General features: G+C 37.6%; 1 protein-coding gene across 3 annotated transcripts; it reads right to left on the reverse strand.

Moving 5' to 3' along the window:
- Positions 1-6,394: 6,394 nt before the first annotated feature.
- On the reverse strand, positions 6,395-22,323 carry LOC121164009 (cytochrome P450 2C5-like). 3 transcript variants are annotated; one of them, XM_040991842.1, is made up of 9 exons: positions 22,156-22,323; positions 20,009-20,171; positions 19,695-19,844; positions 17,243-17,403; positions 16,371-16,547; positions 12,440-12,575; positions 11,421-11,608; positions 7,200-7,341; positions 6,395-7,002 (listed from the first exon to the last, which is right to left on the reverse strand). In XM_040991842.1, the coding sequence occupies exons 1-9, from the start codon at positions 22,321-22,323 to the stop codon at positions 6,821-6,823; spliced, it is 1,467 nt and encodes a 488-aa protein (XP_040847776.1). In that variant the 3' UTR covers positions 6,395-6,820. The 3 variants fall into 3 exon arrangements, with proteins under 3 accessions (XP_040847776.1, XP_040847775.1, XP_040847777.1); XM_040991841.1 differs by having other exon boundaries at positions 12,440-12,581; XM_040991843.1 differs by lacking the exon at positions 16,371-16,547 and having other exon boundaries at positions 12,440-12,581.
- Positions 22,324-22,924: the final 601 nt, after the last annotated feature.

Consider the following 22,924-nt stretch of genomic DNA (forward strand, 5'->3'; position numbering starts at 1 on the left):
TTTATTCATCAAATTATTTGGAAGCTTGGAAGAGAGAGAGAGAAAGAGAAAGAAAGAGAAAGAGAGATTGATTCATCTCCTATGTCTTGGTTTATACCCCAAATTAAGAAAACATCCAAGATTGAGGCAAGCCAAAGCCAGCAACCCAGAATCAGCCCTGCTTACTACATAGTTGAAAGGGATCCAAGAGCTCTTGCCAGAAACTGCTGCCTTCCAGGATAGTGTCAGCCTAAGCCGCCAGAAAAAGTGAAACCAGAAAGCACACCAATACATTCTGGCTGAGGGCAAGTGTCCAAACAGCAGCTTAACCTTTGTGTCACAATGTGTATTCCTGACCCAAGCTCTGCCAATATCTTAGGACACATGTTTTGGTGCATTGCGGTCTACACCCATCCACCTCAAAAGCAACTTCAATAAAACAAAGGAAGCCCAAAATGTTTGTTACTCCAAATAAACATCGCCCTTCTAGGGTAACAAAATCAGAAAAGAAAAAGAGGGAATATTACACTTCAGACAACTACAGTGGTAAAACTTAGTCTATGCAACAGACCCAAAAGAGAATCTCTGATTTGAGGGAAATTCTTGGGAACTAGAACTTCCTTTCTGTCTCGGTCAACTCCAGATGAGGCTGTTTTTGGTGGTTTTTGTCTGTCATTCTCTTAAAGTGAGAAAAAAAAAAAGGTAGAGAAAAACAGGGGAGTTAGAGAAACTGAGGATGAGATACTGTATTGGAGGAAGGAAAATCATTTAATGGACCTACTTCTCAAAAATCATATTGTAGAGAGCTGAACAAGATGGTGACATCATGTTCATGAGGCATTTCAAAATCTCTGGGTGATAAGTATTATCAGATCACCAATGACAAGCTTATGCAAACATCGTGTTTTTAAAATGCTCTCAACATTTGTGTCAATTGACTAGTGCAGTTATGTTTATAGTTCTGTTTGTAGCAATAAAGTTTTGTTAAGAACTACTTAGACAATGTTTTACAAGTCATGATTAGATGGCTTCTAATAATCAAGTATCGGACCTTTCACATACTTAGGGTTCAGTTACTTTTGCCTAAGTTAAATCTAAAATCATTCTTACTTGAGGAATGAAGAAACTGGGCAGTGTAGATTCAGTTCCATGGACAGAGACATAAAAACAGCCACTGTCCCACCAAACAAGACATTAAGTTCAAGTGAGTTCATCAATATGGACTCTATGGGCTACGCTTCACTGTTGCATGATTCAGCCTAATCAGTGACTTTCAAGATAAACTTGACTTTAGTTACCGATTACTAAGACAGTTGATTAAAATCAAATGAGTTTAGAACTTGAATGACTCTATAACTTGGTGAATTCAACATTCTAAGAGAAACAGTGTTCTACCTAACTCACATAGTGCTAAATTTCAATAAAACAACCACATATGTTTTGGGTAAATGAACTCTGTCATTTCTTTAGAGCAGTGAAGTGTAAAAGATAATTGTCCTTGAGAGATAGCCTCCTTGCCTTGCCTCTCATTCTTTTTGTCCAGCCTAGATTATTTATTATATGGTGCTTAAAGCATCTGCATGATTTCTATGAAAGGCAGAGCAACAGAGAGAGAGAGAGAGAGAGAGACTAAAAGATGAGACAGAGAATTCTCACATGCTGGTCCAGTCCTCTAATGCCCTTAAAGTCTAGTGCTGACAATCTATTACTGGGAGCCAGAAACACAGTGCAAGCCATCCAGATGGGAAACACCCTCCCAAGAACTTGAGCTGTCATCTGATAACTCCTAAAGTACATTATCAAGACATTGGAATTGAGAGCAGCTTTGGAACTCAAACTTGGGCTTGGTATGGAATGCGGGTATCCCAAATGGTTCTAAGTTCTGTACCAAACACTAGCCCCAGACTCACATTATTTACATAGAAGGGATTGCTGAGATCAATGAGCCCAAATTTGTTTGACTTCTAGGGATAAACAGTTTATAACACTAAAATATAGTGTCATCAATACATCAGCTGGAGACCTTACCTTAGAATTCTGGTTTTCCAACTTCTAGTTCGCTGAATTTTCACATTCCATTGTAAAGAATTTGAATCTCAGTTCAGTTAATTAACAGATTTACATTATTTAGCCTCCAAAAATCAAAGGTAATACACAGTTCACATATGTTAGATTTAAGGGTTAGAATGAGGATTTTGTTTTTCATTTCTAGAATCCATTTCCAGAATACAGCTTAAAGTTCACACACACACACACACAAAACTAAGTAGAAAAGAAACAGTGTCCCACATGCCCACACCCACTCACAGCCTTTCCTAAAGTTAGTAACTCTTGTTGGTAAGCTGTTATTATTATTATTTTTTACAAGCAATGAACCGATAGTAGTGCATTGATATCAGCCAAGTTCATTCTTGTCTTGTACATTCTATTTACCTGACCAACATTAATTAGACAGGTGCACCAGTGTTTATCATACAGGATAAAATCCCCTGCTCTCTGCTGATTCATCCCTTTATTCCCACCAGGATTTTACAAACGCATTAGCTTTTTTCACGTCATAAATGTTTTGGCTTTTGCATAATGTCATGTAAGGAAATCACAGAACATAGTCTTGATATATTGTTATTTTTCACTTAGTCATATTCATAAAGTCTTCTTACATATATGAATGGTTTAATAACTGATTTAATATTGTATGATATGTAAATAATATTCCAACATGTGTAAATGCTATGGCTTATTTATTCAACAACTAAACAAATCTTTATGTTTGCCAAATTCTGTCAATTGTGAACAAAGCTGCTCTAAACAACATTAGCTTTAGAGCAGTTATAAGCTTGCAACTCATTCTGATATGTGCTAAAGAGCAAGTATACTAATTTGAAAGGCAGTGTTAAGAGAGCAGAAACAGAGATCTTATATATGTTGGTTGTTTCCCTAGAAGACAGTACTGTACCACAATGACAGACCCAGAAGATACTTTTTTATGTTTTTGAAAGGCATATATGGAGAGGAGGGAAAGAGAGTAACACGAGAGACACAGAGTTTATTTTCTAGTTAATTTTTCTGTGAACATTAAGCTGCACTTTGGATATAAACTAATTGCTGGAATTTATATCCAAATTACGGCTTAATGCTCACAGAAAAATTAACTAGAAAATAATGACCACATATATCCTTCCCATACCACACACATACTTTCTTACAACTAATAACTCGTAAGTTTTTTTTTAACAACTATTGAATCAATAATGATGCATCAGCATTAGTCAGCATTTGTGTTTCTTACAGCATTTCTCCAGTATTGTAAGTTCTATGGATTTGACCAAAGAGATAGGTGCATCATTTTGCAATTTACAAATTACACACACTGCCCTAAAATCTTGTGTTCTCTGTTGATTCAATCTTCACTTCCCACCAGTTCTTTGCCCACAAATCACCAAATGTTAATGTCACCATAGTTTTGCCACTTGCATAATGTCTTCAATAAAAATCATAACATATAGCTGTGGCATATTGGTTTCTTTTATTTAATAATCTTCATAATGATCTTTCATGTTCTTCCATGACTTTAGTAACTTTTGCATGCTAAATGATATTGAATCACATTTCAGTGTATGAAAATGCTATAGTATATCAGTTCAAGTATTGAGCACATCTTGGTGTTCTTCCACATTTGTCAAGGAAAATAAAGCTGCCATACACATCTGTTTGCAGCATACTACATATAAACCTTCAATTCATTTCAATAATAACAAGGGAACAACAAATGGAAAAAAGTTGAATTTTTTGCGTTTTCCATAGCAACCACACATTTCTGAGTATTTCTCAAACTCTATAATAGTTCTCTTTAGTAATTTGCAAAGAACATATATTGCTTATACTATTAAAATCCTATCACTGAATTCTTCCTTACCTCTTATGGTATTGTAGATAGAAAACCATTAACAGGGCCAGCTGACTTATACCATTTACTTGCTATGTCCAATAGTATTTTTTTTTCTATTTTGCAGGTGTGTATGACTTGTTCTGAATTACGTTGACACACTATATATATATACATATATACACAAACATATATATACATATGCATAGCATATGAGTGTTCATTTGTTCAATGGAACTTTTGAAATGGAAATGCTTTCTGAAATCAATTGCTTTCTATCTGTTTGAAAAATCAAAACTGTATTTCTCTGGATTTAATTCTGATTGCCCATTATATTCCATTAATTAATTGATCTATTGTTTCACATATACCATACTGCTTTCACTACTCTATAAACTTATAAAAAGCCTCAAGGAAGATAAAGTAGGCTGAGTCCTTTGACTTACTTTTATTACTATTTCCTAATCTGTTCAGGATGAGCAATTCAGGCTATTTCTTTGTCACAGGAGAATGGACAAGGCAGCCTTTCTGGTTCAGGGGGCAGAGTTTGTGGAACTTCTAGGGTGTAGACTGGTATATGTGTCACAGGATTCCAGTAGGGTTGGATCTCGAGATGTTTATGTGCAGCAAAAGCCTTGGTAAGAGAGAGTGCAAAATAGGCTGAGCTCTATGACCAGGGAAATGTGGTTGTTTGGAAATGTGTCAAAGTCCAAATCCGAGTGTGGAGTACTACAATAAAAGGTGCTTCCCTGTTTATGCAGAGTGTGGAAAGCCAGGAAGAGAAGGCACCCGACTTTGAATGCTTTGAGGGGCATATAGACTATTTCATAGGGGAATGCATCATTGCCTGTCACAACACTTTCTGAGTCTCGGACATGGTTGACAACATTAAAAGCATTTGAGCCAACTTCTTTTCACACAGGCACAGTAGCAGAGAGCTGGAACAGCAGTGGAGAACTCAGGACTTGAACAGTCACTTGTATGGGATGCGGGTATTGTCAGCATCAGTTTAACACACCATGTTCAATGGCAGAGCCTGTGATTGTTTACTGAGTCAATCTCATATGTATTTCACAAACTCAAATGTTTCCCAAAACTACAGTTGATGAATTGTTCAGTATAAACCCTGGGAGGGAGTACAAAGGAGCATTTCAACATCCAGACTGTTCCTGAGCCTCATGGTTCCTTTCATGTTCTCAACAATGCCACCATGCCAGATCATCTGTGGAGCACATCCAGCAGGGCTAGCAAAGTCCAGGCGTAGGTGTAAAGCTCAGCTCACTACGGTCTATCTGCTGCTGAAGTGGGTTCATTGTACACTACCACATCTACAAACCAATGGGGATGCTGACAGATAAACAACTGTTTCACCAGGTGCACAGAAAGTGTTTGGCAAGGACCAGGTCCTGAGTCCTCTATGCTTTTTCCATCTCTCGATCTTCCATTCTGCTATACTCACAGTAGGACCATGTTTCTCATGAATATTATAAGTTAATACCTGTAGACATTCTGTATCTTTTTAAAATTTGTGTCTCATAGATATTTAAAAAACAGTCTTCAATTTTTCAAATTCATAATAGTTCATATATTTACATATATAAAATTATACTACAAGTACAAAATCAAGGAATTAATCATAACCACTCAGTCCTCATTTTCATGTGTTTTTCATCTATCAGTACCAATGAGAAGGCCACAGCATTCCAACAGGATTATGAAACAATACACAATTTGTTGTATGCCATCACCATTACTCTGTGATATCTCTTGATACGAATATAATACAGGATGATTGTTCTTCATCCCAATAAAACATAACAGGTGGAAAGTTTAATCTTGGTATTTTAACCATGATCACTTTGATAATTAAGAGAGTATCCAAACTTCTTTTATTGTGAAATCATTCTCCTGTTTCTCGTTGCAAGTAGCTTATAACTTTCTAATAATGGGTAACTGTCTTTGGAATGTACAAAGGTAATCCAAAAGCTTCGTGGTATATGAAGCTAAAGGGTAGTATTTTGATGTAAATAAATTGAAATCCATATATAATTTCCTCCAAATACTGCCTTCCGTGAACTTTTGAAAACCCGATTATATTTAACTGTCTGCTGCTCAGAGTTTATATATTTGTATCAGTAGAGAATTATGTGTGTGTGGCAAACATTTTGTCAAAGCAAATTAAGTCACCCCCCATGCCAGTATCTCATATAGCTGCTAGCTCATATCCATGATCCTGCAATTCATTCCCTACAAATGGCATATGAAAAGTATTGGAAGATGCCCCAAGAGCTTAGGCCCTTGTCACCCATGCGAAAGTCCCAAATGAAGCTCATGACTTCACTTTGCTACATCCTAGCATTGCAATCATATAGGAAGGGACCCAGGTGATAGAGTTCTCTCTGTCTCTCTCGAGTTTATACGTGTGTGTCTGTCTGTATGTGTGTGCATAACTCTTTCAAATAGATACACAGATATTTGATAATGAAACAAAGGTTACGAAAAAACCACACTTTCAATAATGCTTGGTGACTCTCAAAGTTTTCTATCCTTTTTCATTTAATGACTCTGCTTGTAACTATGAGAACACAAGGGCCTCTTGAGACTCTTACATTCTTGGAGAACTGACCATACAACAATGTTTATTTTATTTTTTTTAATTTTTAAGTAAGAACAAGCAGAGAAAATAATATGTTGAAAGGTACATTTTTTCCTCTATTAGGGTGATAAGTATTGGTCAATTTCACAGTATTTACTAAATGTAAGCAGTAGTGTCAGTGATTGAGAATACACAGAATAGAAGAAATTGTTGTGAAATTACCTTATGGCATTCCATTAACGGAGCTTGTGTGTTCACTGGATCTCAGAGAATGCTGAGATGTGAAAGAGTTATAAATGAAATTAATGATAGAAAAGGGAACTGTAGATGCCAGTGCACCAGCAGCCAGGGTGCTCCATCTAAACAGGAATGAAGCAGAGCTGGTATGGAGGTGGAACAGCAATTAATCCACTGGCGACTGCAGTGATGTCAAGGTCCTTTGGTTCAACGACAGATTTCAGATTGAAATTCTGTAAGATGGTGGTCAGGAACAAAAACAGCTCCATGCGGGCCAGGGCCTCTCCCACACAAACCCGTTTTCCTGAAAATAATAAACACAGAGGGGAATCACTTCCTGTGTGTAACTGTGCATGTAAGAAACCCTGTATTTGCGACTGGTTCAAAGAGGACATGGAGCATATGATGGCTGTTTTTGAAGATGACTCTGTAGACAAATGAACGAGGTCAGACACGCTTGCTGCACATCTCACATCTCACTGTAACTAACATTTTTATTACCTGCTGAGAAGGGCATGAAGTAGTCACTCTTCTTAAAGTTGCCACTTTCATCCAGAAAATGTCCAGGGTCAAATACTTTAGGGTTGGAAAATTCTTTTTCATCATGAAGCACAGATGTCAGTGATGGGATGATAGTGGTGCCCTGGATTAAAGAGACATAAATAATCCAACTGGGAAAAATACAGCAGTATTATTTTAGATCTTTCAGTCCACAGAAGGGGAAACTTCAGTCTAAGGGAAAGCAGTAACACCTCCAACCCACAGACCACATAATTATCAGGAGTGAGTCTAATCCCCTGGCACTGACTTAGCCAAAATGTTTTCTGACAGCAGTTGAAGGAGCAAGCATGTTTTCACTTTCTGGAAATAAGTGAAAATGAAAACAAACTGTATTAAAATTTTGCCATACAACAAAATCATAATTAAGAGGTAACTTTGAATATTAAATGCTTACAATAAAGAAAACACAGTTATCTTAAAGATTAAATGATGCACCTTTGTCAGAGAAACACTAGAAGAAGACAAAATTGAAATCAATGACAGGAACAAAATAATATTGATCATAGAAGAAATAAATGAGAATGAAATTCAACCAAATATATTAAGCCACAAAATATTAACAGTACAAACCTTTTTATGGGAACATAAGTTAAACAGATAAAACTCTAGTCAAGTAAACAAACAAAAAGATATTACAACCTATTCCAGTGATTTTACAATCCTCACAAAAATGGTATGAAGAACTATGTGGTAATAACCTGGAAAACGTCAAAGAAATGGTTAAATCTCTGGAACTACGTAATTTGTCAGGATTAAATCCATATAATCTATATTATAATCCATATAATCCATAATAATTGTTATTACATCCACATAGCAATCTATGGACCCATAGCAACAAATGAGAATGAAGAACTAGTCAAGAGTATTCCATCAAGAAACATCAAGGTCATGATGTTTCACAACTGAATTCCAATATTTTTCAGACTATCTGAGGATATTAAAAGGATAGGCCTCTACCAACATCTTTTCATGAAGTTAGGATCACTTTGATCCTAAAATGAAACAAGGACATATCATGAAAAGAAAACCACAGACCTATATTTTTAATGAACAAAGATGCAAAAATTCTCAACAAAATATTAGCAAACTGAATAGAGAATAACATCATAAGATTGTGCATCATGATCACTCGCTTATCCCAGGAATATAAATCTAGTTCAGTAGTTGAAAATCAATAAAGGTCATTAAACAAATCAATTAAATTAAGAAACACATACATGTTCACATCCCAGCCTTTGCAGAAAAGGCATTTGATAACTCTTATGATGATTAAAAAGAAACCTCCAGAAGTTAGGTACATACTTCAAAATTATAAAGGCAACATATGATTGGCTTACATTTGGAAATTCACCAACAACACTTTCTGGCCTGGATGTGGGAAGAAAAGTAACCTACTCCGCTCCTGGTGGGAATGTAAGGTGATGCAGCCACTATAGAAATCAGTATGGAGTGTGCTGAGAACTAAAAATCGATCTACCATATGACCCAGCTATAGCAGTACTGGGAATATATCCATAAGAAATAAAATCTGCATATGAGAAAGTGACCTACAAGGCTATATTTATACCAGCATAGTCAAAGATAGCAAAGACATAAAAACAATCCAGATGTGTCTGTCCAAAGAGGAATGGCAAAACAAACAAACAAACAAACAAACAAAAACCCAGCTGGTACCTCTACTTCATGGAGAATGTTATGCTCACTGAAATAAGCCAATCCCAAATGAACAAATATCATATGTTCTCTCTAATATAAGTCAACCTTCATACAAAATACAAAACAAATAGAGACACAGGTAAACATGTGTATACATATATTCTCATAGATGAACTATGTAATGGATACCAGCAATCTGGGAAGTGAAGTATGCAACTCTATTCCTATAAAGAAGGAGGACTGCCAATGAAACTGTTAAATACATATTACGTTAAGTAACATACTAGACTTTCCCATTGCCCATGCCAACCTTGACATCCACACGGGATACCATCAAAGGATTTTGGTTGCAGGTTTCCAATAAGTCTAGAATAGGCTGTTACAGCCATTTGAAAAGTGAAACAGCACATGGAAAATCTCTGTTAGTCCTTTTTATGCACCTCTATTTTTCTAATGAACATTTGTAAAAAGGAAAAGGAAAACTAAGGACATAACATTTGAAAAATATTGAACAAAAATCAAGAGCCCAGATAGTGGGACAATGGACTGAAAAATCCCAAATCCATCTATAGAAAAATTGTCACCAAAATAAGAAAACAAATTACATTTATATATATATATTTTTTTTCAATAAGATCATTAAAATTTATCAACACCTGTTTATCTGTATGTGAACTGCATTGGGGAAGGGCCAGGCTGGGTTAAGCAATACACTGGCACATGCATGAACCAGAGTAAGTGCAGGCCAGGCTGGTTGGAATTTGCCACAGCATTGGCTGGCAAAAGCTGAGACTGGGAGCAAATCCTGTCAATCCAGACTGCAAAAACACCTGGATAATTCAAGATCCAGGAATAGAAGTGGGTCCTGTAGGGAAACTGTGGGTTCCTCTCTGAGGGGCTGAAACGGCCACTGGTGAGCATAAGAACAAGGGCTGGGGTAGGTTCTGGATAGTCAGACATGGCACCTGCTGGCACTAGTATGGCCTGGATAATGGGATCAGTTGGGTTGAACTAGGCTCCAATGTAAATTGATGTGTATAAGAGCTGAATGAGATGTGGGTCTGACTGGACCAGTCTGCTGCATATACTGGCAAGTGCATAAATCAAAGCTGGGAGTGGACCTGGTGGAGGTTAATGGGGGTCATTCAGTCTAGGCTTCAGTTCCTGCTGGTGTACATGAGGACTGAGTTTGTAATGGGCTGCATTGTTCTGGGATGCAACATGCATTGGCTTGCATGAGAAATGTACCTGGAGGCAGAACTGACCCAGCAATTGCAATTGCCAGTGTGTGCATATGCTGATGTGGGTGATGGATTGAGACCCCAACCTGGCAAGCACACACAAGGGTCAGATCTAGATCACCTCAGACGAGGTATCCTTAGGGATCTCCCCAGCTGAACCATTAGACTCAGAACTCCAAGAGGAGAATTGCAGGATTGGAGGACTGAGTGCATGTGTCAGAAGTGGGCTTCCTCAGTGGAAAAGACGGAGCAGTGGACAGTATGCCCAGATGCACATGGAGGATACAGCAGTCCACTGGGGCTGACCGAGCTCATTAGGTATCACAGCAGAGGAAGAAGGGCAGAGCAAATTGGAAAACTATTCACCCAAGCATTGACAGCAAATATCTGGGTGAATGGAGACCCTAAGTAGAACTTAGTCAGCCAATGAACCTTGGGAGGATTTTCTCATCCTTGGATTGGTGACATTTACAGCACCTCAAAACTATCAAAACCACTTAAGCAGAAGCCTTAGAGCATGCCCCACATGGGGGAACTTGGGATGGTATCCAATAGCTATTTCCCCTCCCCAGCTGCTGAGGCAATTGGGAGACTGGGTGTGCCTTCTCCCTTTATCCACCCGCCTTCCTACAGAAGCAGGAGAAAGAAAAAGAAAATTTGGAAGTAATGGTCTCACCAAGTTTCCCCACACTTTCAATGCTTTTGACTTTGATAAACTACATAGACATCATCAAAAATAAAAATTTTAAAAGTTTAAAGGCATCTTAAACTCTCTGACAACAGATAATTAATTATCCAACAAAAATAAAAAGCAAAGACTTTGTGAACCACATAGAAGCAAAATCTTACTGAGAAAGTAAAAAGGAGTCTAAAATTGGATCAAACATCATTTATAAATTGAAGACTTAAATATTCACTACATTTACATAGGGGTTAAATGTCACCCTGATAGAAATTCAGAAAGAGTCCTGGAAATTGAAAAACTTACACCTTTAAGAATGAATTGAAAGTGCAAACACCTAAGAACAGCCAACACAATACTAAAGAGGCGGAGGATACACATGGCTTGCCAGCAAACACTGTTAGGAAAATGTCAAGCCCCTAACTGGAAACAGCACTTAGTCTAGCAAGATCTCACAGGGACTCCAGCCACATCACAAGAAGTTCCCCACACTGTCTCATGGTGTGTGCTTTGGAACCACACCGTGGATGGGGATTTTAAGAGCACTGAGTTTACACTCTTACCCTGGGGATGAATTACCTTGGGAATGAGGTAGTTTCTGAAGTAAACATCCCGTGTCACTGCATGAGGCAGGTTGGTGGGTATGAGGTCAATGAATCTCTGGACCTCGTGGATGACAGCGTCCGTGTAGGGCATGCGGCTCCTGTCCTGCATGCAGGGGCTCCGGTCTCTGCCAATCACACGCTCAATCTCCTCCTGCACTTTAGCTGAAAGATACAAATGAGAGGTGGGGGGTGTTGTGAACAATGAAGAAGCTGTCTCAGCATAATTACAAGTTTTGCACATGGGAGTATAAAAACTTAGTGGAACATAGACACAAGCTGCTCTACTAGAATGATCATTATGTTACCTTCAGGGCCGCCAAAAGGTACACTTGTTAACTAATATAAATAGATACGATAAAATTTTTAAAAAATAAATTGAGTCAGGAAAACCTCTACCAGAATTTCTTTCTGCTTTCTAAATAAACATATCTATAGAAGATAAAATTAATGATAGTCTTCACAGAATTTCTATTTTATCTAACACCAGTTATAGGAAAATAGACTTTTATAGAAATAAAATTCCTTTTGAGTCTTTTGACAAAAGGAAACTTCTGTCTCCACATCTGAGCTTAGAGAATACTTTCCCCATTGGAATGAACCCTGGAGGCCACCCAAAACTCCAATTGTGCTACAATAAGAAGAGTTTCCTTGTTTCTGTCACAGCATTAAGACACTGAATTATCTGAAAAAAGGAAGGCTAGGTACCAGATGCACCTACTGTTCCCACAGGACTTTGTAACTTTATAAAAACAAACATAATCCACCCACCAGTTCCCACAATTGCAACCACTACCCCCATCTTCATTGCTCTTGTCCTCCACACTGTCACCACTCCTCTTGGGTGTCCTCCTACAGGGTATGAAGGTGTCCTGTATTGACCTGGTGACTTCCTGAGTAGAGGACAGCTCTTAGCACAGAGCTTAAGCAGCAAAGCTTCTAGGACAAAGTGGAGGACAAAACTTCCCAGTTTCTGCTCCTCATTTGCAGTCTTACCCATGACCTCCGGGTGCTTCAGCAGGAGCAGGAGACAGTACCTCAGTGTTGTGCTGGTTGTCTCTGTGCCAGCTGAAAACAATTCAGCCACAGTGATTTCCAAGCTCTCATAATTGAACCACGACTGTGGATTGTTCTTTTCCTAGGAATGATTTCATGCAATTTAACAAATCATTTGCCAGCATAATTTATTACACATTTATTACTACATATCTTATTATAATGAAGTCAAAATAGCCCATACTGCTGTTTTAAAAGCCAGCTAACATGGAAGTCTAGATTAGCAATATTATGAAAATATATTGTAAGATATTTTAGAGACTTAGAAAAGCTATCTTCAAAATGGATTGAAAACCACCTTATTTCTTGCTTGCATAAAATCACTGTTCATGACACCCTCTAGCTGGGTAGTCCAGGCATGAAAATTTGTCACAAAACTATATAAGCAGAAGTCTAATGGCACTGCAGCTTTCATGTTCTTCTTGTTCAAAACACTGATGAGGCAGAACAAACATCATCTTGGAACACAAGGTTGTAACCAGGAAAACAAAATTCTATGTCCTAACTGTGGGATACAAAAGAATTGGAAGGCACCTCTGATACTTTAAATCTATTCCGTCATTTCCAGACTGATTCAGTTTGAGACATGCTGCATTTGTGGCAAATAAATACACTTTTGGTTTAAGCCATTATTAGCCACATGTTCTCTTGCTTGTACACCAGAACGATCTAAATTAATAAACATCTTTGTAAACAGGAACATGGCATGAAATATATTATGTCCCTCAAAACTAGATATGACCAGCATTATTGCTGTCCCAGTGGAAGGCAACAGGTGATATAAACAAGGGGACAGTTGCAGAAATAAATGGGAATAAACAAAGTGAAAAGACACTGCAGTCATGAAGACAGAAGCTGAGGCATGAACAATCCTACAGGGAAGGGACAGACATATTGCTGATGCCAAGGGTATGGGGCTAGCTAAATTGAGTTCTACAGCACTGGAAGTTAGGAGGAAGACATTGACCAAGATGAGTGAGTTTGGCTTAAAGCTCTAAAGATTATGTGACAAGGAATTGACATAAAAGGAAAATAACTTGAGAACAGAACAGTTCACATGCACACACACACACATTTGTATAGATGTAGTTTTAGATATAATTTTCTAATGTCTGAATTAGATTTATCTTCATGATGTTCTTATAACATCCAACTGTCTGAATCGTGTCCAATATTTAAAAGAAAAAAAGAAACACCTTGAAAACAAACCCAACAAAACATGCATTTGCCAGGCAAAGATCATAGTATTATTTGATAATAACACAGTCATATAGTATTCTAAGTACATAAAGTAATAATTACTCTCAAAACAGTATTAAAAGCATGTATTCATCAATCATTACTAATGTTCTCTTTAAAGGAGATTTGAGACTTACTGGTTACAGCATATAACTTATCCTAATGCAGCTAATTGTATGGAACCATATTGGTAGAAGTTAAAACTTAAACAAAATGAGGCGCATTCATTGCAACAGATTTTAAAAACTAATATTGTTAAGTACAGCATTTCTAGTTTAATGTCATAAAAATGACCAATCAAAAAGTTCAAGAATCAGTCCCTGCAGGAAGAAAACAAATCAATGATCTTGAATGATTTTTCTGAAGAAACTATTTCAGGCACCAGGAATCTAGTCAAACTTACAGCAGCCAGGTGAGCACTGGATGAACAAAGTGTCTGCTACCTTTCAGTAATGTGACATCTCACTGGTCACTAGAGGCCAATATTCCCTACACCTCAGTTCTGTGGTATAGGGAGAGTCCTGTGTTTCTGTGAAGTATTGTGATTCCAGGATGGCCAAGTAGGACATTTTGCACTGCAAGTGTTTCTATTGGGCTGACCACTACGGATTGCCATTGACCTGACCACTGTTCCAATGCTGTGGCTCAAACAACTACTCCAGGGGCATTAAATGAGGAAATTAAAGAACTAAACAACTTTTTTTGATTCTTGTTGGAACAAAGAAGTTAAGGAAATCTATGGCAATGACACATCATTGATGGATTCCACATGATAACAGAACAAGACTCAAGTGAAAACGTAGCAGGAAATTCAACCTTCACTAAAGTTACATAAGTACTAGATAGTTTGTCATGTAAAACCAACTTATGCAAGACATAAAAGTCTTATTTCCAGAATGAACACATTGTATTCAATGTCCAGTTCTCAAGGAAATTACATTATATACAAAAAAGCAAGAAACATGCTTCACAAACAATTTTAAAATGATTTTAGGGCCTGGATGGTAGCCTAGTGGCTTAAGTCCTCACATCACATGCACTGGGATCCCATATGGGTGCTGGATATAATCCAGGCATTTCTGTTTCCCATCCAGCTCCCTAGTTGTGGAATGGGAAATCAGTAAAGGACTGCCCAAAGGCTGTAGACTGGCAATCATGTGGGAGACCCAGAAGAGGCTCCTGGCTTCGAATTGGTACAGCAGCTGCCCTTGCGGCCATTGTGGTGTGAATCAACAAATGGATGATCTTCCTCTCTCTCCTCCTCTTTGTATATCTGACTTTTCAATAGAAAGAAAATAAATCTTTTTAAAACATGATTTTGGAGAAGTCAGTCCTTATGCAACCTCGATATCAAACTTACTCTAAGATAAATCTCTAATGTGTCCATAGAGCTGAGGGAAGCTATAGATAAGAAATGAAATACAGTTATAACAAACACATTTGGGGGGCATTGCAGCAGGCTAGCAAGTTAATCCTCTGACTGCCATGCCTGCACATCATATGGTTGCCTGTCCTAGTCCAGGTATTCTACTTCCCATCCAGTTCCCTGCTAAGAGCCTGGGAAAGCTGCTGAGTGCTCAAGTGCATGCATGCATGAGACCCGGGAGAAGCCTCTGGCTCCTGATTTAGAACCAGCTCAACTCTTGCTATGGCATCCATTTGGAAAGTGAACAAGAAGATACCTCTCTGTCTCTCTCTCTCTTTTTCTCTTTGAAACTCAAATTTTAAAGTAAAAATTAATAATTTGTTAGAAGAAAAATAAGGGAAAGAAACAAAACAAAACCTGGAAGCATCTCAAGTGTTGAAAGGATAAAAACCTGCCAACCAAAATTCTGTGCTGGAAAAACTAATCTTGCCTAACAAAGGAGGCATTAAAACATTAGAGAAAAAACAAAAATTAAAAAGGTCTCTTGATAGTCATTTTCCACGCTCTCCCCAAATGCTAATGGTAACTCAACATTCCAACTGAAACAAATGGGTATAAAGCAATAAATCAAAGTCATATTAAGATTGTACGCTGTCACCACTGTTGTTCCAAATAATGTTAGAAAGTCCAGTCAGATAAATTAGGCATGAAAAGGAGTAAAAACATTCAAATAAAAGAGAAGTGAAATTATGCCTGCTTGAAAAGAACATGGATGTTTATCTCAATAAACCCCCATAACAACATAAAGAAAATATGATGGTGTTCGACCTAGGTTAAGCCAGGCTTCCCTTCTTCCCTACTGTGTGTGAAATGATGATGTCCATATTCATAACACAGCATGATAATGGATATTTTTAATTATTTTAGTGATTTCTTTTCACCTGAGACATGCATCATGTTTCTCCTCTGGTAGATTATTTTCAACTAAAGAAAAAGGCCCATGTATTCTAATCTTTCGATAATTTAATTTTATGTTACATATCTCAAAAACTTCATGAAAACTATATTGTAGGGAAAACGTATGGGCTTCACATTTCACACCAAATAAGTCTGTTTCCACAAACCTTATATGAAGTACCTAAATATATTTCATGATGCTGGGATTAATCCACAAACTCATTGAAACATACCCTGTATATATAGAGTTATTCAAGGAACCTCAACATGCAGAAGCAACCATAGGATGAGCTGTTGTGAATAATTTACCTGCTCCATTTTGATTAAGAAACAATCAATAAAGTCCCGAGGATTGTCCACATCCAATGATTTTTCATGTTCTCTCACTTTCTCCATAATAAATTTTCTTGTGTAATCAGAATTTTTTAGCAAATCACTATAAATTCCAGGGAAACACTTAATGAGAAATGGGAAAATGTTGCAGAGCTAAAAGAGAAAATAATAATTGTTTAAATTTTATATATAACATATATTTCAGGACATAGTCAGATATTATAGCTATAAATATGAATAAAATATGGTATCCATCATGATGCAGACATTTTTATGGCAAATATGTGATAATTTTCCATGTTACAGAAATATTTGAGAAGGAAGGAAAGAAGCCTGGCTAGTGGAACAAACATGACAATCATTTCTTTGAATTTCTTTGAATTGTAAAACATTTTTAACATTTGCTTTATATAAATCTCTTACTTTTCATATCAGTCTTGCCCTACAAACTTGGACTAGTTTGGGCATTGTGGTACAAAAGATAAAAGCCATTGCTTTGGATCTGCATCTCTGCATCTCATTTTGGGCGGTGGTCTGAGTCTCAGCTACTACACTGCTAATGTACCTTCCTGCTATTGTACACAAAAGGTGGCAAAGGCACTCCAAGTACTTGTTTTCCTGAATCTTAGTACCAGTCTGGTTTTTTGGGGATGTTCAGACTGTAAATCAGCAGATGGAAGAGGTTCACTACTATTTCCCTGCAGTACAATGATGAGATAAGCTCTGTATGCAACTATGATATACAAAAATTCGTTTCACAGCTTCTTCCTATAGAACTTTGAACTGGGTCAGTTAAAACAACATAAGTGATTTCTCTTGAAGAAAATATTTTTTTTTTTAAATCTCACCTGCAACCACGGAGAGTTCAGATTTGTAATATCTTCATTCAATTTTGTCATCAATTCAAGAAAATCCTTATCTTTATAATCAAAACGATTATGAAAAATAATGGAGCAAATCACATTGCAGGGAGCAAGACTCAGGATAAAGGTGGGATCACAGGGTGAAGCTTAAAAATTGAAAACAAATTGTAAGTTCTATTAAAATTCAAAGCACTTGAATTTTATTCAGAAACTTTAGATGTTACAAATCCTTGCAACTTCTGAAAAACAATGGCCCAGGTAAAATAACACATCCCTCTACTGGATGCCTGAGTAGAAAATTACAAAGCTACTGAAAAGAACATATCCAGTATTCAGTTCACACATATGGATTTTATATTATATGCTCAATACAAGAAATCTGTTCTTTGGAATGTAAAAAATAAAGTTGAACTTACTGAGGTTTTCAAACTAATTCATTTATGTCTGCAAAGTCTATAGACAATAAAGCACTGAGATAGAAACCAGCACACAGTGTGGACCTGGAAAATTTGTCTAGACACAGTAACGAGAGGTGAAGTGTTAAGTTGCATCAGTATAGAGAAACTGAAGTCATAATTCATATATTTAAAAGAAGAAATGTGAAAAGCAAAGACATGAATGATCAATACAGGCAAGAAATTGGTGTAGTGGTTATGATGCCAGTTAAGATGTTCTGCATTCCCAATGAAACTTAAATATACCTTGATAAAATGATACTGGACAAATATATCTTGATGAAATGATACTAAATATACCTTGCAATTCCTACAATGTCATGATACACTCAAATAACACAATGTTGGACTTGTGACTATTGGTGAAGGACTATACTATTATAATGATATGGCAGAAATTTTGGTGGAGACAGTGGGGAGGAGGGAGGGAAAGTGAGGGAGTGGGAAATTCCTGAACCTACAAAACCATAATATGAAAAATATAGTAATTAAAAAAAAAACACTGTGCAGTCTAAATTGGGGTGCCTAGGTTCAACACTAGAATCCAATTAATAATTCAGTGTTTCTGACCATTTGCGACTTTCGAAGGCAACAGATGATGACATAAGAAATTGAGTCACTTGTGTGGCTGAAACAAATTATGTGCTCAACTTTTGCCTCCAGTCCAGCATTGGTTATTGTGAGAATTTGAGGAAAGAACCAATAGATGGAATAATGGGATTTCTCTCTCTCTATTCGCTCCCTTCTTTCTCTGTATCTGTTTCACTCTCAGTGAAACTGGTTATAAAATAATCAGCATACTTTATGTGTGAAGAGCTCCCAAATTCATACCTACAAATCCTCCATAGTAGTATCTTGAACAGAACATGTTTTGAATATGGTAGGGCACACGAACACTAGGAAACTGGTATTAGTTGCCTCTATGCTAGAACTTTTAAACACCAGAGAAACTTTGTGGGACTCTAAATTATTAGATAGAGTTTTATGAAATCACAATGAGGTAGAAAATATCTTAGAAAGTCTTGGGGAGTGTGGATTTCTGTATGCAAGTGTGCATGTGTGTGTATTATTCACAGAAACCTGATTTTCAGTTGTACATGTCTCCAAAGAAAGATTTGTTATTGGGGACCTAAATTACTAATCAGATTTACCATGAACAGCACTTTAGAAAATTAGTAGAGTTGACTCCAGGAGGAAAGTAATATCACCACGCATGGCTTAAAATCCAATGGACACGAAGAGAGAAGCACATCTGAAAACACCCAGCATGCACCCAGGACAGTGAAGAGCTATGCTGATCTGCTGAGGTCATGTGAAGTAAAACATTTTATGAATGGGCATTCATGCATGTTGAATAATTATGCTACAGGATTATCACTCAAAATACATACACCGATAGAAGTAGAAAGCAACAATGGAAAACAAATAATGATTTTTAAAAGCACTGCAATTGCAGAGAAATGGCGATTAACAAGAACGTTATTAAGATATAGCAAAATGTTTGAAACTGTGAATAACACCATTATTGTTCAGAAGTATGCAATGGCCTGGGAAAATCCTCAGACATGCCATAGCATTTACACAAATATAAAACCTTACAAGGGATTAATGTATTCTACAAGAAGCCATGGGTGTTTGCCCTGTTTTCCATGATAATATGTTCTTGAATAGGAAACCCACATTCAGCCTAAGAAGACATTATTGTTCATAAACACACTCCCAACTGATACTCATGATTGAAAATAAAGTTAATATTCTTAGTACTGAATAAAATCAAATGACTCTCAGCCCACACAAAATGCACAGTTTTACTACAGACACAGGCAGGTAAATACAAGCTCCCTTGGTCTTTGTTTCAGCTTGCCTCTGTCTCATGTGGGAGCTGACAAGGAATGATTTGTCCACGCTGAAAGTCTTTCTAGAGCATCACAGAAGAGAGTGCATTGTGAGAAGGTCATCAGCACAGAGCAAAGAGCACTCACCATTGGTTTTCCTCAGCTCCTCCACAAGGCAGCGGGCCTCCTCTTGAACTCGGTCCTCAATGCTCCTCTTCCCCATCCCAAAATTCCGCAGGGTCATGAGTGAGAAGCGCCGCATCTCCTTCCATGACTTTGTATTGTTGAAAATTATTCCTTGCAGAAAAAAAAGCAACTAGGTGGGACATTTATCAAGTAGAAGAAACTCACAGATAGCAACCACGTGGATGGCAAAGTTCTGCCTGGGCTGCTCAACTTCCTGTATTCTACCCCTCCCACTCCCCGACCACTGCTTAACACACAGACATAGGCACACTTACCAAGTCCGTTATTAACTTTTTCCAGTATAGGAAACCTGCCTCTTCCAGCAAAGTCTTCTCCAAGATCAATCAGGGCCTCCTTCACTGCCTCATATCCATGTAGCACCACAGTGGGCTTTGTGCCAAAATACAGGGTGAACACGGGGCCATAGACTTTAGAAAACTGAGAAAAGAGTTATGGATTTCAGCAAACAAATCATAGTCCACCTAGTCAGCCACATTCAGATAGATAGTGTCATTGTGCATGTTATGTGTTCATTCTGTTTTGGATTCCAACTCTGCTATTTATATTGAAATGTGATGGTGATTATTATACCTGTCACTCACAAGGGATCTAGTAGTCGGGCCCATTGACTGCAATTTACAGTTCATTCTCCAACAACACACTCAGAAAGTTTACTTTTTCTTTTTTATGAGTAGAGAAAGTGAACTTGAGAACTTCACATTTGCTCCCAGATTGCTGTGACAGTAAATAAAACTCAATGGTTTATGCAATCTCTGTAGCTTGAGTAAGTTTTCAACACAAACATTCATCTTGAAACCAATACCCTGGTGACTCAGGGTCACATGGGCAGCCCTTCTCTGGAGATCCTGACCCAGCAGGCCTGTGATTAACGCTAGAAAACACAGTTTCAATATCATCCCAGTAATCATAATGCCAGTCCATTTGGGGATATACTGGTCAAACTAGCAAAGAAAGAACAAGCTAGAAATACTTTTTTTTCTGTGTCTCTCCCCTTTTCTCTGTCATCTTCACTTTCAAAGAGAAAAATATATCTTAAAATGAAAAGAGGTATTATGCAGCTCTAATCCTAATAAAGGCAGGACTGCAAAGGCACTTATAAATATACCTCTATATTATAATGCTAGGGGTTTTTGGTGTTGTTTTGTTTTTTTTTAATTAGAAAGTCAGATATTCAGTGGGGAGTAGAGACAGAGAGAAGTTTCTTCCATTCATTGACTCATTCCTCAAGGAGCAAAATGGCCAGAGTGAGCCAATCAGAACCCAGGAGCCCAGAGCCTCCTCCAGGTTTCCCACACACAGGTGCTGGGTCCCAAGTCTTTGGGATGTCCTTGACTGTTTTCCCAGGCCACAAGTAGGGAGCTGAATGGGAAGTGGGGCTGCCAATATTAGAACCAGTGCCCATATGGGATACCGGCACAGGCAAGGTAAGGATTTTAGTCACTAAGCTATCATGCATGACCCAATGCAAGGTTTTCTAATGTGTTGGTATTTATGTCAAGATACATTAAAATAGCATATTATTAAAATCCTAACTGCTACTAAGAGAGAGTACTACTAGTCTAATATGGGGCAGGTAAGTGGGAAGAAAAATAGAGGGATAGCAGACAGGGTGAGGAATGAACCTCTCCTTATAAAAAAATGTATCAAAGAAAAAAAAATAAAAGTAAACAAAGTACAAAAATTATGAAAAAATGCATGCACTTGGGAGATCCAAATACAGTTCCTGGCTCTTGGCTTTGGCCTGGGGCAGGCCTGGCTGTTGATGTTGCATGGAGAGTCAAAGTGCCATGGGGTGATCTCTATGTGTGTCTGTCCCTCTCTCTGTGTCACTCTGCCTTTTGAAACAACAAAAGCAATCTAAAGAAAAGAATAAGAAGAAACAGAGCAAGCGCCATTGAGACAGGACCAGGACACAGTGCACAGTGTGTCAATGAAGAAAATCTTTTCCATCCTCTAGCAATCTTGGTCACATCCAGCAGCCTTTTGCTAGAATCTTAAAGAATTCTGATACCACCAACTGGGCACTGAATGTTCACTTCTTTCTTTCATTTATTCATTCTTTCTTTCGCTCATTTCTTTCATGAACTAATCCAGAACCCATAATATGATATCAGGTTTAACTGGTGCTACAGAGAGATTGTTTCCATGAGTAGTCTGTTTACCACATATGGATAATACAGGATGTGGTTTGTTGAATGAAATTGCTACCACAAACATTTTCTTACAATTGAACTTTAGTGAAAGGGTTGTAAAACAAAGGCTAGCATTCTTCTGCGTCACTCCAGGAAGAACATGTTTTCCTACTCCACTGTTGGAAATGAAAGACTGGGAATGGCGACAGAAAATTTTAAGTAAGCATGCAGTTGTATTTTGTGACAGAAGGAGCATAGTGTTTACTTACATTGGTCAAGGATTTGCTGACGTCCTTCACATCCAGTTGGAGAATGTTTCCAATGATCGGGAAAGGAGTGGGTCCAGGAGGCAGCTTTCCTCTGCCTGAGCTCTGTTTCCAGAAGGTAAGGAGAAGCAAACAGGAGAGAGCCAACACCAGGAGCACAGCTGGATCCATTGAGCCTTCTCTTCTTGCTGAGATTACTGTGAGCTGGAAAGCACAGGCTCTTGTAACAGGAGCTTTCTCTTCTTGCTGAGATTACTGTGAGCTGGAAAACACAGGCTCTTGTAACACTCCTGGGAAAATTCAGACTGTGCCTGTTTACTTGCCAAGAGATCAATCAATCGGATGTGTTTTATACTACCCCGTGAGTGGACTTTGTCTACAATAGCAGAGGTAAACATTTTGTCATATTCTCTTTCTTTTCAACAACTAATCTAGAAATTGTGGTTTTATTTTACTGGCTAGGCCCAGGTTTTGACAGCTTGAAATTAATCCAAACAAATGGTTTCAATATGAATCCATATTTAAGACTCAGTGAAACAAAACTGTGATGCCAGAATGTTATTCAAAATATTAACCTCATGCTAATGACACATTGAGAATGCATAATTTGATAATCAAAAAGTATATAATCATCTTAGTTTAATACATCTCATATTGGTATAATATATCTGTTTTTAAGATGTGTTGTACAAAAGAGCACTCTACCAAATAATGACAAGCATTGTAATATTTGATGTACTCTTCTTATTATAATTGACTCAGTATTAAATAA

Source organism: Ochotona curzoniae, unplaced genomic scaffold, assembly GCF_017591425.1.
Source record: "Ochotona curzoniae isolate NIBS_2020 unplaced genomic scaffold, NIBS_Ocur_1.0 contig_66, whole genome shotgun sequence".
In the NCBI taxonomy this organism is placed as follows: Eukaryota; Metazoa; Chordata; class Mammalia; order Lagomorpha; family Ochotonidae; genus Ochotona; species Ochotona curzoniae.

Bases quoted from the DNA above. Each gene is read 5' to 3' on its own strand.
- LOC121164009 (XM_040991841.1), bottom strand. From the start codon at position 22,323: ATGGATCCAGCTGTGCTCCTGGTGTTGGCTCTCTCCTGTTTGCTTCTC. The intron at 19,845-20,008 runs GTAAGTGTGCCT...TTTTTCTGCAAG, and splicing joins AAAAGTTAATAACGGACTTG to GAATAATTTTCAACAATACA. The intron at 11,609-12,439 runs GTAAGACTGCAA...TGTATCTTTCAG, and splicing joins GAAGCACCCGGAGGTCATGG to CTAAAGTGCAGGAGGAGATT.